Source organism: Contarinia nasturtii, unplaced genomic scaffold (assembly GCF_009176525.2).
Source record: "Contarinia nasturtii isolate CC-2019 unplaced genomic scaffold, AAFC_CNas_1.1 Cnas_scaffold_2861, whole genome shotgun sequence".
In the NCBI taxonomy this organism is placed as follows: Eukaryota; Metazoa; Arthropoda; class Insecta; order Diptera; family Cecidomyiidae; genus Contarinia; species Contarinia nasturtii.
The window spans coordinates 636271-656018 of NW_022200178.1; the positions used below are offsets into that span (position 1 = coordinate 636271).

The following is a 19748-nucleotide window of genomic DNA, read 5'->3' on the forward strand; positions in this document are numbered from 1 at the left end:
GTGTTGTTGTTGTTGGTGGTGGTGTTTTTTCTTTCTTTGTCGAATTGTTCGGCCCACGTCATGAGATCTATTGTGTTTTAAATCTCGCGCAAATAAACAAACTCACAAATACACAAGCTTTCAATAACCTGCTAACGAACAAGCCGAGAAATGACAGTTACAATGAATTAGCTGTCAATCAATTCAAATATTGACATTTTCATATAAACGAATTTTTTTTCGTTCGTTCGTGAACGTGAAACTTTATTCGAATTGAGTGCGAATATTTTAAATGCATTTCTTCGGATTTGTAGTTAGTGCTCTTTTTTTCGCAGCTTCAAAATGAAACGAAATGATTTCTTTTAATAAGTCACGACTTTGTCAAATGTGACAAAAATACTTCAGTGCCTGTGAAACATGCCACGTTTAGCTTGAGTCTATATTTCACAGCGATACAATCGTCTCTTTAACAAATCGATACATTTGTTATGTGTATACCGTATGTTTTAATGAATGCATGCAATTATTCATTCCAACACGAATGCCTGTCGCTCTTTCTCCACACCACCTTTTTTACATCTAAATACAAATTTCAATCTTTGAAGCACTTTTTAAACTTCAACAAACCCATCTATTCATGTTAAATAGACTTATAACAATTCTCACGCATTGTATCATACCAGTTGCATATTGCATTTTCGACGTTCTGCATTTCCTTTGGGTGTACGTGTGTGCGCTCAGCGATTGGAAACGAGGAAATGTTTACACTTTCTCATTCAATATTTTTCTATTCGTTACTTTAAAATGTTCTAAGATTGTGATCTTGTGCATTTTTCGCTTCAAAAATTATGCCATTTGGCTTGTATAAAATGCGCAGTAATGGTTAGGCATGTCTATACAATGATTGTAGTTTCAATATGTAATATTTTTTTTGAGAAGAATGATTTTGGTTTGTCTCTTGTACGAATGAGTATGAAAAAAAGTAGATTACGTCGCAATTTTCAATTTGTTCAGAGAGAATGTAAAAGACATTGATTTATAATAGACGATTTTATATGTATAGATGATGAATTAAAGCAACAAATCGGGTAAACCACACAAACTTCTATATACCTCACATCGCCTCACATTGAACAACAAATCACAATGACACTCAACACATCAAACGAGTCAAACAATTTAAAACATTCATCGTCATCTCGTATACATTCTAATTACGCTATTTTTATACTATAAGCATTCCAAATCAATTGGAAATTGTTGATTTCATAGTAAAATAATTAATGTACATTACATGTGTGCGCATATTGTTTTTGCATGTTTATTTAAGCAAAAAAAAGTGAACGGTCTTGATCGAATCATTAATCAATAAAGTTTATCCCATCTTAAATATTTTGCAAATGGCTCACGTCAACTGTCGTATTTGCATAGCAGCTTAAAGACTTTTTTAAATCTGAAAATACTGGATTTGCGACTTACTTTCAACATTGTTTGTCATCGGTTGAAGGCTCGTCAATACATATCTCTCTATCTCTCCCTTCTCTCTGCGCCTCTCACCATTTCTCATTTAATTTCAATATGAATGAATTTCTCAGCGTAAAAAATGATTTCTTCCATTATTTATAGAACGTCATAATATTTAATTTAAAAGAATCTTAACAAAATCATTCAAAAAGTTTTGTAATTATGTCGTTTTATTAAATGAAGTTTGTTGTCGATGTCTTAAGAGAGAAAAAAAAAGATCCCATAAAAAAACGGCCACAAAAACATGATATATGATTCAGTTACACGGTTTATATTTCAACATTGTTCCGTCTTGCTTGAGTCCCGTATCATTTTTCGGAACGTTCTTTTGATTAATATTTTCCATTCGAGTTGAAATCGATACCTGTCAAATGAAACTCGATTAAAACATAAATCATCTACGGCGATGCACACGGTCGCGCACTCGAGATGTACACGGTTCGATTTGGGTTTTGTGAGAAAGCGACCCCCATTTTCATTTCTGGTTGATGTGCATGCATGTTTCTCTTGAGCTTACACTCATCACGTGTCGGCACAGATCAAACGCGCCCTATCACCGGTGTGCATCATCACAACACCAAAATAGCGTTTTATATGTCCGAAAAATGCCTTTAATTGATTGTGTAGTCGCTTTCCAAATATTATTATTCATAATTTTACTAATGTATTTTTCATGTTTATTTTTTCATTTTTTTTCTTTCTTTCCCTGTAGATTTTATCACTGGCTTACTCATTCGCGTCTCTCACAGTCACACAACGAAACTTGTTCAGTTGGTTCTTGATGGCAAACCGATGAATAATCAATGGAGCGGAAATGTCCCAAATGCGTGAGATAACGACGATAAATCAGAATTCAAATTCTGATGCGTCTGAAAAGTTGACCAATGGTCATTCGGCCGACAATCAATCGCCATCAGCAACAAACCAATACTCATTGACAAGTACAATAAAAAGTGATGGAAACAATAATAATGTGATGAAAAAGTCAATGCCACCGCCGGTACCACCAAAGAAATACAATCGAAACAATGGTGCAACCAAACCAAACACCGATCCAGCGGATAATGATAACAGCACACAAGCAAACAACAACAGCAGCAGCGGCACATCACATAATGCTGTGATAAATCACGTCCACGGGCCAATTGCCAGAGGAAACGAATTGCACAAATTATCCAATTCATCGAACGACGGAGATGACGAACAAGTTAACGGCAATGGAAAAGGTCAATGTGGCGTTTCGAAGCGTTTAGATAATGTCGCCGATTGCAAAAACGATCGGAAAACAGCTTCTGTTTTATGTGGCGGCTCAACCATTTCAAGTGATAACAACAAAAAATTGAACGATGATATCGCGGCGTCAACCGCCACTGCATCGAAATGCGACCGTAACAGCGGGACATCAAATCATTGTGACAACGGTATGACTATTACATTATTTTTTTATTCATATACATTATTGCGCTGGGGCCTGTTTGCCACCAGTGTTTTGATTTGCGCTGCTTGAAATTCGATCATTTAAATTGTGCTCATATGGTAATAAAATCAACGCAATCGCATGTTTCCCTCATTTCAAATTTGATGAGAGACATTTATTTAAATATCATGTACATTTCAATGATTTTATAAGACAGCATTTTGCAAATTGTTCATTTTATCACTGGAAAAAAGTTTACATTTTTCATAAGTATCAATTTTTATGAGTAAACTTTTGTTAAACACGTATGAATAATATGTGGTCGATAGTGAGATGTAGTCAGTTTCAAAACTAGACAGGGTCTAGCACATCGAATGCAATGCAAATCGTCAAATTATTTGTAAAATCAAACGAACGCATGTTTATGCAAATTCATCGAAAAAAGGAAACCAGAACCTAAATAGCCTCGCAAAGCCGTTCAAAAAGATTAACTCAGCTATCTTGGCTGTAAATGGTCCAACAAACTAGAGCTCGAACATAAAATGGATTAGAGAGTAAATCTGTTGTATATTACAAATCATAAAAAATGCCAATTTCCAGAACCAAATACACTTTGGATTTGTTCGGAATAATGTTAAGGGCCACATTTGTTTCGATGTTATGGTTGATGATTTCCATAACATGTACTTATTATTCTGAACTTAAGTTTTAAGCATTTTAAAACATGAGCGCTCATAACATTTTCTGCCGTTGAACCTCGAATAATGTAAATTCACACACATACACAGCGAGACCCATTCAGAGTGCCAGTCGAGACAGAACGAGATATTTCTGCGAAGATGTGCGCCAAGCATATGTGCTATCGTTTTAGTTAAAACCAATATGACACATTTTTGCGAATCGTAATGCCGTATGGCATTTCAGTATGGATGCAATGCGCTCTACATTGAACCCTCTTCAACGCTCGGCAATAAGTGTTCATATGAAAAAGTTCTAGTTTCATGTAAAATGTGAAAATAACAAATGTTTAACGGAATCATTGGCATAAATGTAAATGGCAAATTTGAAATGCCAAACCTATTCGGTTCGCAGGGAAACTGATGCATAAATTCCGCGAAGCGTATTCTGGTGGCTATGTGGTGATTTACAAGAAGATGCATGCGGACATAACCGTTCTTTCGAGAGATTTGTTTATTGTTGATGTAAAACAAGATCAATTTCTTGTATGGTTAGAGGTGGTCCTTCCAATTATTATTAAATGCCTCGTTGTTTCCTCAATATAATCAAATAAAACCGCATACTTTACATGAGAAATATATATGTTGTTGTACTAAAACTATTTTTTTGGTTTGTTTGTTCGTGTTGGCTGTTGTGTTTGCTTTAATAAATGGCGAGAGTTTATTCTATTTTCAATCGCTCAGGTAATTCGTGCTGTTTTTAATTTACTCAGCTCTTTTTCGATTATGACTTAATGACCATAATAAATGTCTTCAGTTTGATAGCTAAAGTGGTGCTTTCGGTTGAATTTAGATGCAACAGAGTGACGGGGCAACTCGAAAACATGTTCACAAGCGGCGCAAAATCGTTATCATAATCTACAAGTAACATACCGATTATCCGTGTTTTTCCATATTTCTTCTTCTTGTTGTGTATTCGCTGCCGCCACCGCCACCACCGCTGATGTTGGTGCTGCTGCTGCCACAAACAACGCGACCACAAATCATATTGAATTTCTCGGCTCTCTATGCGCCTATGTGCACATAATTTGGGCTATTTGCGAGCGGCACACAACACAAAAAAACCACCAGACGAGTGTATGGTTTATAGAAAGTCTCAAATAACTGTTGTTCCTTGGCTCGCACAGTTCTTGGCCATGTGTATGTGTGCGCGCGCGAGCAATTCGTTTCCTCTAGTTTCGCTCTTGTGCTTAATTTACCTCGTAAATTATTGCATTTGGCCAGATGAATCGGTTCAATTTTATTTTCATTTTAAACTGGAAAATTGCGTGCAATAATCGTCGGATTCACTAAGAAAGGCCGACGAAAATAGTCGCTTCATTGCAAACACGATCAATGGGTGCAAAATAAAATCTTCATTTGATGAAGCCGTACAGTGATGGTGTTTTTTTCTTCTTTCGTTCAAGCACAAAACCCATATATAAAGAGTATATTTTCCATTTTCATTCACATAAATTACCATTTGACATTATTTATTGACTTTTAATAGTTTTTAGTTCATAAATAATCAGCAACCTATTCGATTTGAATTGCATCCCATTTTATTATTATTGAGTGAGTTTGTTATTTCTCACGAATGCCAAACATTCTTTGCTCTCTTGCTCTCTCGCTCTCTCTCTCTCATTCTGTGTGTGCCATTTAAAAAAAAAAACATAACAACGATCATCAATTCAATCAGTGGACGCGCGCACTTTTCGTAGTTATTTCCACTTCAAAATGGCAATTTAATAAATTGATTGTTTCATTTAAATCATCATCAGTCAGCCAGCCGTCACCATTTTCACAAAATGTGTGCAGCACAAAGTTTAGAGACGAAATAGGAATGTGATTTTATTGATTTGTCGCCAAATGGATGTTTATCTAATGCTCGCATTTGAGGCGCGCGCATGCACACACACACATGGTCTTCAATCAATCAATTCAGAAAACGTTTTGAAATCGATGTCGCGTCAGTGCATTGAAATTCTTCACTTTTTTCACCTTTGACAATGACGAAATTGTGTGATCATCACTTTACAAACATCAAATGCAAGTTAAATGGCAAATTATCTTTTATATAACAACACAAATGTCGAATGAGTTTATGTGAGTCCAAAAAAATATGGAAATTGCTCGTCAAAACACATGAAACGAGAAAAAAATCTGCGCAGTAATTGGACACATTGCTCTCTTTTCTCGTCATATTCCGCTGTTGCTCAATTCATTATTTAGTTATCTCAATAAAAAAATCAACATTTAGTCAACTAAATTGAATTAAAATGACTCAAATATTTGCATAAAAATGCTTTTATTTTAAATCACATGGTCAATTGTTCGTAACCATGAGATAGCCTACTTCAGTCAGTGAAACAGTGTACGAATACGCAATTCATGCAATAGAAATGAATGTATAAGGCCGGAATGAATATTTTGCGTATTCATGATAGACGTAAAAAAATGAACGATGTAATTATGGTGTTGGCGCCACTTAATCAGATAAATTGTTTTCACTAAACAACTTTGAAAACAAAGAAAAGAGGAAATCACAGAGAAACGGCTGACCGCTCAAAATGAGAGAATTTATAAGAATAAACAAAAACCAAAATTAACCATAAAGAATTAATTTTTCACTGTGATGAATTGCTCTCATTGTCATATTGCATCTTCATGTCATCACAAGATTTGCAACGTTGAGCAAGTGCCTTGAGCCACGTGTGAAAAATTTTATAAAAATAGAAACGCTTTGAATCGGTTTTGTTGAGCAGGCTTTTCACAGAGAGTCATTTTTTTCAAAGCACAATTCAGCTACCTTGTTGCACGTGTGAAGGAGGTGCCCATAGTACAAATAATGCCATTTCATTTCTGAAACACCGACATTTAATGCGATTCAATTTGCGGTCTTAAAATTGATAGCCCAAAAATTCGACTGTTTCATGGTTCCTTAAATGGTTATGCGAAAAGATGTTTTTGTTGCTCTTTCTGCTTACTTAGTGAACATGAGAAAAACTGCAACAGACCCTCAAAAACAAAAGATGAGTTACAATGAAGTAAAATAATATGCATCAGATTACGCATACGTTGAGTTGAAGTTGAGTGCACACAACCTTCGTCAATGCCGAAAATGAGCCTTGCGGCGATGTGCGCGCATTTACATTTTCATTTAGTGATTTTTCATATTATTCTTTTAACAGCATCTTTCTCCGCCTGCAACATTTTTTTTTCTTCTCTTGTATTGCACCGTAAAACTGCCCATTTAGCGAGAGAAAAAAAAACCCATTCAGTTCGACCTTTTCCATCTACGTTCTTCGTTCGGCAAGAGATGGAAAAGAAGCAAAACGAGAGAAAAAGAGAAACATTATCTTTACTGTTTTGAATCGTGCCACACAAAAATATGAGAGAAGAATTGTGTGCAATTATGCTGATACACTTCGGTCGTGTTGTTCTTCTTCGGTGTTGCCATGTTAATGTTGTGATGATGGTGTTCATCATTGTATACATGTTGCGCATTTGCCCATCACATCTTTTATATTACGGCATTTTTCTTCAGTTGGTCTCTTCGTTTGTTTCGCTGGTTTTATGCCCATTCTTGCTCAATCTCTGTTCACCTGCTTCTTTGGCAACAAACGGAAATCATGCCAAAGTTGAATATTCTCCATCAACAATGGAAACAATGTTTGGTATTCAATTTCATGACACCATTCACAAAGTACACAATACAATCGTGTCCTTTGCTGCGCATATTTTGAGTGTGTGCGTATCCTCTACGTATCTCTCTCCATTTCTCGGTTTTGTTTTGCAAAACGATCAATGACTTTGACTCCAGAACACGCAAGAATTAATTAAAACATAAATTTCATCGAAAAATCTCTTTATGAAGAGACAAAAGAAACGTGATGAAAAGAACATTCTTCCATGCCGCCATTTGGCTTTTGGATCGTTTTTTGCGCGCCTCTTTCACATCGTAATCTGCGTCATCAAATTGATTGTTAATGAATTTCACGATAAAACAACGAAAGAAGTGTTAATTCAAAACCAGGGGTCAACCCGGCTGATGCTCTTTGTGAATGGTGACGGTGAAAATAGTTGGAATAATTGCGGCTAATTGGATTATTTGTTTGAATTTACTTAAAAAATTTCAATAGGCGGAAACCACGCGAAATAAATGACAATCACACAAATGCGTGACTTTCTTCACGCATTTCACAATTCGATTTACACATTTTTTTTGTATATCGATGAAATGCGTGTTCTTCGCATGTTTTATTTCATTTATGTCGTTTTTTTTAGAAAGGCACCATTGAAAGACAATGAGCATGTTTTGTTTTTTTTATTCGAAAATTTCGAATACAAAGTCATGCTGAGTGGAAAGAATAATGAACGAAAGCATGGTTGGAATAGGTCATCGAATGTCTTCGGTTTCTACGATATTCGCTCATTTTTCTTAACCAACAGAAATGACTGTTTTCTTCTTCTATTTTCAAATATTTTCGGCTTTTTAGTTTACTATTCAGTTTGAATGAACATATTAAAAAAAAAGTTTTCAACACAAAAAAAGGTATGACATCTCAATTTGTGTAATAAATTTCCGATGAATAGACATCCTTGAGAGCGGCACTAATTTTATTTCCTTCCAAAAAACATTTTTCTCTTTACCTATTTCAATTTGAATGACGAAATAAAATGTTCAAAGGCGCCAAAGACATTAATACAAATACCACCGTAACACTAAAAACACATTTTTTCAAGTTTTTTTTTACTTTGAAGTTTCTTATCTATTAAATACATTTGACAATGTTCTCAAATTTCTCCCACATTCGTCACAATTATTATGTTCGAACATACGAGGATATGATTCTTTCCTTTAACATTTCAAAACGACAAACATATGCACTTACATGACATTTCTTTATTCGTAAAGATACTAAGGAATACAGATGGATATTAAAATAATATTTCAACACGTGATAATTTATTAGTTAGTCTCAAACTCGCATACTTTTCTGGATACAGTTTTACATCGCTCATTATGGTAGTCATTATTTTAAATCATTATCAGTATTTTAAATTCGGAAAGAAATTTCTGCCAATCACGTTGTGCCTAGTTTGAAAAGTAGTTCATAATCCTTTAGACTTTTACAATACAAGACTTTTTATAGTTAATTGAAAAGAATAATTCTTAAAAATGCTTGTTCGAAAATGTTCAATCTCTGTGTTTAAAGAGGTTGCAATGTAAACATTCATAACCAAATCCCTTTTCATGTAATACAAAAAAACTAAAATGTTCGAATAAAATTTCTATTTCAGCGTTGAAAAGCGATAAAAAGGACGGTGCATTGGGAGGTGATATGGTTGACAGCGGTGCTGGTTATTGTGTACAACGACCGGAAGAGGAAACAGTTATGTTGTTAAAAAATGACGAGCGACGGCTGCCAAATTCAAACAAATGCAACGATAAACAAACAAACGATGCCGATGACGATGACGACGGTGATAGAAGCGTTACATTTGACAAACATCGAAATAATTGTGATAGTTTACGAGAAATAAATGCAACGAACATTAACGAAATCGTCGGTGTCAATAACGGTGGCGACAGCCGTCACACCAACAAAAACCACGGTGATGACTTATTCGGTGACGATCTTGAAGAGGATCCATACGCTGAACTACAATCATATTTGGAAAAAGTCAAAGTAAGTTTTTCATAATTTGATTTTCAAACAAACGACGAAATAATTTGAAATCCAAACACTCAAAACCAAAAGATAAATACGACAAGAGAGAAAAAAAATGTGTACAATTATCCCATCACGAGATTCTCATGAGAGACAAGATGTTCGCTTTGTGAAAAATGTGTCCAATTTATTTAAAATAACTGAAAACATTTCTTTTGATGTCAAAATGATGCATCTTTTTTTTTTGCTGTCAATTCTTTTTGGTTTGCAGTTTGAATTCCCGTGGTTTAAATTGCCCGTATTTATTTCATTTTGAATATGGTTCTTCCTGTGACAAATGAGATACTGTATCAGCTGTTGATCCATCTAAATTTCAACTCATCTATACAAAAAAACGCTGTACTTAAACTACTAATTCTCCGGCTTGATCACTAAACCACTTCAAATGGAGTTTTTTTTCGAAAGCGAGTGAAAAGAAAATGATTGGGCCCTCTTTTAAATTGAGGAACAGCCGTTTGCATTTTGTTCTTTTTGCGGTTTTTCCCATTCACAATCAAGCCGTTTATGACCGCACACAAAAACAAACACTAAATGAAGAAAAAAAGAACTAACCCAAACAACGAAAATAATGCACATTCTTCCGAAGATAAACTGCATCAGATTAAATAGAAAATTGAATGGAATAACAAACGATTAATTTGGAATGTTTTTGAATGCCACAAACAACGTTAGAGAGCCTTATGTCAAGTCTCCGTTCACTCTTCTTTTTTTGTTGTTGTTTGAGTTTTCGGCATGCAGTTTTACTACCTGCTTTTTTTGGGATCGGAGAAAATGTGCGAGAATGCATGTTGATGCCGTCTTGTGTTGATATATGCATCATCGAACGCCACACATGTACAAAATTCAATGTTTATCAGTCTTTCGAACAAATTTCAAATGTTTTACATTTTTCTTCCATGCACTTTGGACAAGTTTTTTCTTTATTTCATTCATTTTGTTTGAATCACCATAAAACATGTGATTTCAATATATGTCATTCATTTCATATTTCCATTAGCGCTTTGTGAATCCAAACAATAAAGGCGAATATTACTGAAGCATGAGTGCTCACTGCTTTGATTATTTCATTTGAATGTCGAAACGCTCGCTGCACACGGAGCGACGTAATAATCATAGCAGAAATTTCATTAGTAAGAAAGGAAATGAATATTCAAGCGAAGTGAATCGTCACCAACGAAGGTGCACACACCATGAGTCGCAATGACTTGTAAACAACAAAAATCAACGTCATCAAATCATCGTCGTTATCTGAACATTATACCAGTTGTTCCGCCTCATTATGATTGTTGTTGTTGTCGTCGTCGATGAGTGCGTTTCTCTAAATTGAGTTGGAACTGCATTAATGACCTCAGCCACAAATGTGAAGAAAGAGGGCCCATTAACATTCGTGACACAACAATAGAACTGGAATATTTCTATAATTTAATAGAGAATTCCATTTGAAAAATCAAAAAATGATGTTGATATATTCAATTTTCAATGTTCACAAAAATACAATAAACAATGACCAAAATCATTGCATTATCCGGACACAAACAAAAAGCCCGCACAATGACAAACCGCACGGCAAAACACATTAATTTTGTTTTTGTTTATTCATTGGGTTTGGCGATAGCAAACACGTTACGATCAACACCAAAATAACCAAGAATGATCGATAGATCGGGCACGTCTTTTGGATGGCCTTTGTAATGCAGATCAATTTTTATGGTATTTTGATGACGTGAAAAAGACATTTTTTTCGATATCTCTTCGAGTTATGATTTTGAATTCGAATTTGAAGTTCATTATTATTCTATTTGATTTATTATTTTGTGTATTAGTTTTGTCTGAATTAGATTTTCAAACATTTGCTCTTTCATTTGAACGAACACTTTTTTTTGTTGAACTCTGTTTTTTTTTCTGTTCACTTCTAAGTAAATGGTTTAAATTAAGTTTTAACTGTCAGTTGATGGACGTGAAATCGATCAAAACTGCGCGATAAATTTGTAATAATCAATGTTCAACCCCTCGCCTTTAATTAACGCCAAATGCTCTTTCACTTTAAATTGAGTGGAAAATAAATGAGTTTTATATTGCGACCAGTCAGGCTCAGAGAAGTGTTTTTAAAAAATTACTATTCAGTCCATTGAATGCATTTTGAAAACCTCTTTAATATTCCAAAATTTTCTATTTAAACTCATTTAACACGATTGCTGCACAGTTCATTTGTTACAAAATTTGAAGCATTGTTAGTCATACATGACTTGAATTTACTATACCAATTCCACACACACATACAAAAAAAGGTTGAACAAAAAAAAATATCAGAGATAATTGGTGTAGATTGCAGCTGCAGCTGGAATGTACGAGGGTGATTTTGGTTTTGTATATCGGGGAATAAATGCACGTGCCTATCACGCGGAATGGTTCTTTCTCTTACGCGGATCGCGCGCATACAACACCCGATTCAATATGTTTTTCACTTCGATTGAATTTTTAAAATAAAAATTATTATAGCTTCTGTGCAACAACACATTTCATACAAATGTCTATTGACGACAGACTGCATATATATGTTCGAACATTGCGTTTAGCAGTTGGCAGTGAAAGCTGAAAACATTTCGACATAAGTAAACATTTGATCAATTCTAAAATTACACACACCCGTACGAAACATTTACCAAATAGATCATACACATTTCGTCTTTCTCTCCGTCCCTCTCTCTTTCTCTCCATTTTCGTGTGTTTCTTCGCAAGTATCCGAATTGACTTCGAACCATTACTCACCATATGTGCGGATCGTTTATGGAACACAATGCGTCAAATTGTATGCGTACGCACAACCAAAGTCCCATAACTGGCTAAATGGTGATCGCGGCTGCCATAAGTCAATAGTTTTTAAGCAGAACTGCGTTTTTCAATCATTGAACATTTTTATTTGAAATGTTTGCATTTTATGGATGGCAACAATGCGATGTGTGCATAAAGAAAAACGAAGACTTCAAAAATATACAAAAATGCGCTACCTCTCATGTCTCTATATCAATTGGAATACAATAAAAACGAGAGTGCCATTTTATAATACAAAAAAGGATTGATTTACTATCTCTGCTTTATTGTAGGTATACATCGCAACTAGAGATTCTATTGAATCGGTATGGTTGAAGCGAAACGGCATTTTGGTTTGATTGTTTGAATTGCATTGCAACCAAACGACTTATATGTCGACTGCAATTGTCCATATCCGATAAAATGACCGATTGTATGTTTATAACACATAGACTCTAGTCGAACGACCATAGATAAACTCCATAATTTGCAATGGCATGTGAGCAATTTTTGTTTTTGTTTTTTTGGATATTTGTCCATTAATAATAATGGGAAATGCTGTTTAATGTCGCACCATTATACGATACTAAAACGATTTCAGCGCAATGTGAAAGTTTTTTTTATGACCTTTTCACAAAAACAATTTTTTTAGCATAAAAAACACCACCACATTATAGAATTATTCGAAATATGGAATGCAATAAAGTAATAGAAAGCGAAATATATATATATATATATATGTGTATCAATTGTTAGTTCAAAATGTTGCCAAATGACTTCATAATCCAACAACAAGAAAAAAACGGAGATAAAACCACACATTTCATTGTAAATCAACATTCCAATTTAGCGTTGACTGTGCCACGATCAACAGATAGAAAACATATAATTGAACATTTTTTTTGTTTGTTTGAAAATAACATGTTTCCTTCCTTTTGTGTTGTCACATGATTGGAGTCGGAGTGAAAATATTTAAATTTGATCATTCAAACAATTACACTTCAATTTATTTTCACACAAGCACACAATCGCATTGCCTCGTCTGACGTTTGCAACGAAATTGAATAAGCGTGAGCTAACAGAACACGCAAACGTTGTTCAAACGAAATGAATTTCGATGCAAAAGTAAATAAAATGTATATTTTATAAGCAATTTCGTTATTTCGTCAACGGCAGCCACAAAAAATAATAGCGATTTTTTTTTCGTGCAAATTTTGTGTGTAGAAACGTCATCTGTGATATTTTTTTCTTTCTATTTTCATTTCTCACCATTTTTCTAATGCCCTTTGTATACAGTCGTAATATTTTTTTCATTCGACAGTTGCGCGCACATTTTATCACACATTGTTGTTCATTCGAATACTTTGGCTTGGTATCTAAACGACGCTTTTATATTACACAGAAAAAAATGCTATAAATTTTAATGCGGATGTGAAAATACACACACGATTTCGGCCGGTTTTCACCACTTTTGTTCCGTTTTACTGCTGCCGCTGCTGCTGCTGCTGTTGCATTAATATCGGTACCGTTTGCAAAAACACAATTCAGCCTCATTGTAACAATTCACTCAAACAAAACGTTTCAGCAGTAAAATGAAAATTTCTCCCAATGAATAATCCAATCTATCTATTGTGATATTGAGTGAATAGTAGTAGTTCATCGAGAAAACAAAACAATTGTCATCGAAACAGATTTCATTTGTTGTTATGTATCGGTGACACAAGCTGGCTGTGATTGTTGTTGTGGTCAAACAAAGCATATCAATTTTGTTTTCTTTTTTCTTCTTCTTCTTCTGTTTGTTTTGTTGTTCGCACAGACATGAGTCTATCGAAACGAATTAAAAAGAATAAATTGTGTTGGAGTGATTGCGTGCACGGTTAAAATGGAACAGATTCTGTGGACCAGAGAGATGAATCAGCATCGTCGTCGACGTTGTCGTTGTCGATATTTAATGGATTTTTACCATTTTGGCATCATATAAAAGCCCACCAAATAAGTCAATGTAAACACAGTGAATCGATAGCAATCGAAATTCTTTTTTCGAATATGTGCACAAAAAAATGAGACAAAAACTTAAATGAGCTGATTCTTTACTACGAATTTGTACGTAAACACGCAACCGCAATCTTTTTTTCTCAGGATTGCCGCAGACGATGATCATTGCAGAAATAAAAACGATATACTAAATTGATATTATAAAAAACGTTTCACACATTCGATTGAAGCGAACAAAAAAGTGATAGAAATGAACACGTAGCGTTCAATTTACGTTTTATAATTAAAACTAATGGCAATTTTAAAATCTATCGCCGCCATCGCCGTTACTGTCGTCATCGTTGAATGATTCATAAAATCTCGATTTCTCAAGTCATTCTCAAACGGACTAGAGCGGAGAGAGAGAGAGAGAGAGAAACACCGTTGTCTAATGCAATTTCGAATGAATGGTTGGCCTTTTCGTCGAGTTAAGTTCGCGTGAATTTCATTCATTTCACGTACAGGCTTGGCTACCCAATGTATCATTCGGCCACTTTTAACAAACATTCGTCGATATATGCCGCGCAAGTCATATTTTATTTACCGACATCGTTGTTGAGTCATTTAGTTGCAATTAAAGTGTTTCTCTCTTTTTTCGTTGTGCACAGAGAGAAAAACCACAAAACAACAGTACAATAACCAAAGGTGCGCACTCGCGCTCTCACACACACACAAACACCAAATATCCAATTTGCAAACGAAAATGATCGAACAATTTTCACACACCGAAACACAATCACAACAACAAAGAGCATACAAAATAATATGTGTTGAAAGAAAATGTTAAACATTTTCGACGTATTTTGTTGTTGTTTGTTTGTTTGTCTCCTCAAGCTTATTTGTTTATAATGTGCATACAAATTTATTTATTACATTGATTGCCGCCGTGCACATTGACAGTTGAATGGGTATTTAAGAAGAAAAAAAAGAGAGAACCTAAAATACTATTATGGATCACCTCCTATTGAAAATACCGGTGAACGCAAAATGTTAAGACTTGAATTATGTTTGCGCAAACGAGCGCGTTCAGTGCATTGAATACGGAAGCGCGAGTGCGAATTTATGGTGTATTTTCGATAAAAGAATATGGCATTATTGCTCAGAGAGAGAGAGAGAGAGACACACACACACAGAGAGAGAGAGAGAGAGAGAGAGAGAGAGAGAGAGAGAGAGAGGAGAAAGAGAACAATATGACTGCAGGGAAAATGGAGATATTACGAAATATCTTGAAAACAAACCCATTCAGAATAAACGGCATACATCACCGTATTTGATTAAACGATTCAACACCCACTCCGCACACATACGCAATGCCATTCAACTCAAATTCACTTTAGTTAAGTGCGGTTGTTTTAATTTGCATTTGTCACTTTTTTATTCAAACTACCCACAAAACAACCGGTTAATTAATGGTATTCGGATCAATAAAATACGTCAACGACGTATTTTCTTTTCACGTGAGATTTGTTTACAAAATGTAATCGACCACTCAAACTAATGTGAATGAATTTCTTAATTGACGATGCCAAAGATATATTCGAACGATATCAACACCACATGGTATATGAATATATGTTTTGAATGAATTCTACCGACGTCGACTTTTTTCGACGACGAATTCCAAGAAGCCAATATCATTTTTCTACTAAATAATGTAAACACTGCAAAATTCCCCATAATTATGATGAAAGTGAATTAGAAAGATTAAGAGGATCCGTTGTGTGTGTATGCAACGACATAGAATGTAATAAATAAACAATTTTAATATCGCCTATTTGCATTGTGCCGACGTTTCTAACAAAATATTTATACGTTAAATGAGAATAGAGAAGTAGATAAAGAAAATCGACTGCAAGAGAAGGAGAACAACGAAAAAGAAAGAAACAGAAGGAGATAGAAAGAGATAGATAGACGTATTCGACACCTTCATTAGTGGCATTATTGTGTGTGCCAGTCGACGGCATGTGGTTGCAGTGCACATGGCAAAATGGCCATATATCGTGCAATATGATTCACTTGAATTGTATGTATGTATGTAGTTTTTTCTTCTTACTGCGTTCCAATCATTCACATTGCACTATCGTCATATCGTTGTATTTGAGAAGCAGCCAAAACTGACGATATAATAATATGTGAACAAACAAAACATATTTTCATTATTCTTCAGTAACATTTGTTTTATTTCATTGTAAACGTTGTTGTTTTTTTGTCTCTCGCCTTTATCTAAGCATTTGGTATGTTTGCTTGGCATCGTGACGATAATGTGTACAGCAGGCTCTCACATTCGTGAGATCGAATATTTTTGCAATGTAGAGAATGTGCCCAAAGAAATGCACTTAAAATCATTCGCTCCACCGTAGATAAATAAATTGTTAGCAACAGCAATTCAATTGATAGTACCTTTTTTGCTTACTTTTTATTGATAGCATTGTTTGCGCTTGCTGTGCAAAAAACAGCAAAGAGAACAAGCGAGATGGAGAGAGCGGGGTATAGACGAAAAAAAATTGGTTAATCTCACATTTTTGCTGTTCTTTGCCTTTAAATTTACGTAATTCATTTATCATAACGATATTTGCCTGGCAACATCCATACTGTGCCACAAAATCAGCCAATTGAAGAGCATACGAAAAAAACCACACCAACAACGATGAAGAAATAAAAACAACAACAGTCGACCTAATGCTTAAATGATGTCCTGTGGCGAATTCGCGAATTGTACATACTTTCGGTCGCGTTTGCATAACATCTAAATTCCATTCAAATCAAATACAACGGCTGAAATTCAATATCGTTTTGGTATTGGCCGTGTGTGTGTGCGCGCTTTTTTTCCTTCTTTATTCGCCACTGCAAAACTTGTTGAATGCAAATTAAGTTGCTATTGAAATTGTTTGTTGTGTCGGTACATAGAGCCTGTCTGATGCATCAGTGTTATGCGCATTGGGCATATACATGTTGGCACTGCTCGCCGTACAAACAAAACAAAACGCTGAAAATTTATCCGGCGTAAATTGTTATCGAATTGGCATGTGGATTATTATGACTTAATTATGAAACAAACAACAGGTATAAAATGTCATTGGGATCATATCAGACGCGCGATTTGCAATTTGTAAAAAAAAAACAAGTTTATATTCGGTTCTGAGTCGTTGAATTTCAGGTGAAACCAAGCGGTATCATTTTTTTTTTGCTCTTTTTAAACGAATTCTGCATGCGTTTGCAAAGCGGAAATCCGACACCCTTCGTTATCATGAAACAGAGTCTCGAAATTCAAGTGAAACAAAAGATTTTTCAAGCGAAAAGCTGCTCATTTTCTTTTTGTTCGGAGTCAATTCAGTGCTCACAGCGAAATTGATTTGGTTCATCTTACAAGATGTCAAGCAATTTTGCTACCGCAGAATTTCAATCTAATGTCGAGAGTAACAGTTGTCACACACACATAATTTATTGAATGTCTTGAGCGTATTTTTTTTTTCAAGCTCAACTTCTCTGGTTCCATTCACCGCAAAAATAATTAACTTAGCACTTGAATATAGATGGGCAATTTTATCGTTGCGTTTGCTCCGTCTCATCGTTAAATACATGCATACATTTTATTTATTTCTCTTTAATTACCTTTGACTGGAACCAAACAAATCGTTTGGATATGTTTTCTTGTTCACTTCATCGAAGTGCGCCAACATTGCATTTTGTCGCTGGATGTGTCGTGAATGGGCTAGTTTGTTCGGTTGGTCGTGTATTATATTTGCAGCGCTTGTTCGCTCGCAATTTTTCCATCAGGTACAAAGAGCTCGTAAATTTGTACACATGTAGTTATTTATCAATTTGTCGTGTCACTGGACGTAGATAATAAATTCTAATATTAATCATTCGGCATTTTATATTTTTCGCCGATGCGATATTCTAAACGCTGTTGTGACAAGCGTTCAATGTTCGACGGTTTTATTTATGCAGGCACAAATTGAATTGTGTATTGAAGGTGTTCGTGTGTGTGTGTAGCTACGATTTAAACAAGAGAACGTCATTTGAATCCAAATACCATTGGTCATTGCTTATCTCCTTCTTGCATTGTAGATTGCAATTTTTCTGTTTTTTTTTTGTGTCGCACATACGATTGGATTTGGTTTCAAGTTCGCTTTCGATGTTGGTGCGGAGTGAAACGCGATAAAAATTACAATGATTTGGCCGAATGATCAAGAAAATGTTTTGTACACGAAAAAAATGGTTGTATCGTATAGTATTTATGCGACAACTTTGGATGCCAGTGCCAATTCACTTGAATTTGATGTCAAGCATTCTACAAACGCTCACATCCATTTACACATCGACCAAAGGGGAAAAATTCGTTCCGCAACTATGCACACACACAGTGTACTTACCGGTGTGTATGCACTTAATTATATCCCATCAGCAAAGATACACATTTTTTTCTTCTTCTTTCAAATGCGGTAAGCACTATATGCATTTAGAGAGTGTGAAACGGTAATTTTTATGTGACAATTTACCTGTTTTCTGACTTGTATCGTTGTGACTTGAAAGTGTTGACTATGTGAAATTGTTTTTTGAATGAATCAAAGATTAGGTTGCGGTCGCCGTGTCCAATGGGGTTTATGCGCGTTAATTAGTAAAATTATGACCGTGTGTCTGTGTGTTGGATACACTCTTTTAACTTTCGCACACTGATTAACGATTCTGATAAGAGGCTAATATTTTTTCGGTTTACATAAATGGGGAGAAAAAAGCACAACGCTGTGTCAATTCAGTAATAAACCGTTATGCGTTTGCAGTGCGACGCGAAAAAATTAAAAAAAAAAAACAAAGATAAAGAATTAATTAAGAAGAGATTTGAACAGCAGTAGCTGCAGTAGGCTCGCTAACGACGCAATATGCTTGTTAAACATTGATGTCATTGTGAATCACAACACTACCACTGACGTCACTTTATAGTTACTTCCAAATTAAACGAATTTTTATGATCGTTTAAAATCAATAAACTGTTTGCTGTTAAATTACTCATCAATTGACAATTTTACGATGGTGGCCAAACAAAATTAGAAAATATCAATCTGCGTATGCAAAACCCTCTTTTTTATTGAATACTCAACTGTGGGTCGACAGAGAAAAAAAGCTAGGAATTTGCATTTTTCGAATATTTTTTCGCAAAGCCCATTTTAATGAATATCATTTGCATATTATTCGTTTATTTGTGGTCAGTGGACAGACACAGCACCGAAGTGGCTAATCAATATGTGAAGGCTTTTTGCACAGTTGACCGAACCCAAAACAGCAGCCATGTATATATAAACGGACAGCGACAGCGTGAAAATCGATTCCGGTTCGATGTGTTGACGAAATGCAACGTCATTTCGCATTGTATTATAAAATATGCATATGAAGTACACGGCCGTCCGCTCTTTAATTGACATTTCAAATTTATGCCAACAAATCACAAGCCCCAAACCAAAATATAATCAAACTTATGCACCAACAACACATTGTTTGTCATTTTTTCCTCCTCTCTCTCCCTCCTTTCTT

At 35.0% G+C, this 19748-nt stretch overlaps 1 protein-coding gene across 1 annotated transcript in view; it reads left to right on the top strand.

The window, feature by feature from the left end:
• LOC116349380 (rho GTPase-activating protein 7) overlaps window positions 1-19748 on the top strand; it is a 111749-nt gene that overhangs the window by 45235 nt on the left and 46766 nt on the right. The window contains exons 2-3 of the mRNA XM_031780781.1: window positions 2216-2924; window positions 8941-9329. Of these exons, the coding sequence (XP_031636641.1) occupies window positions 2318-2924; window positions 8941-9329 (996 nt within the window). The 5' untranslated portion in view covers window positions 2216-2317. The remainder of the gene's footprint in view (window positions 1-2215; window positions 2925-8940; window positions 9330-19748) is intronic.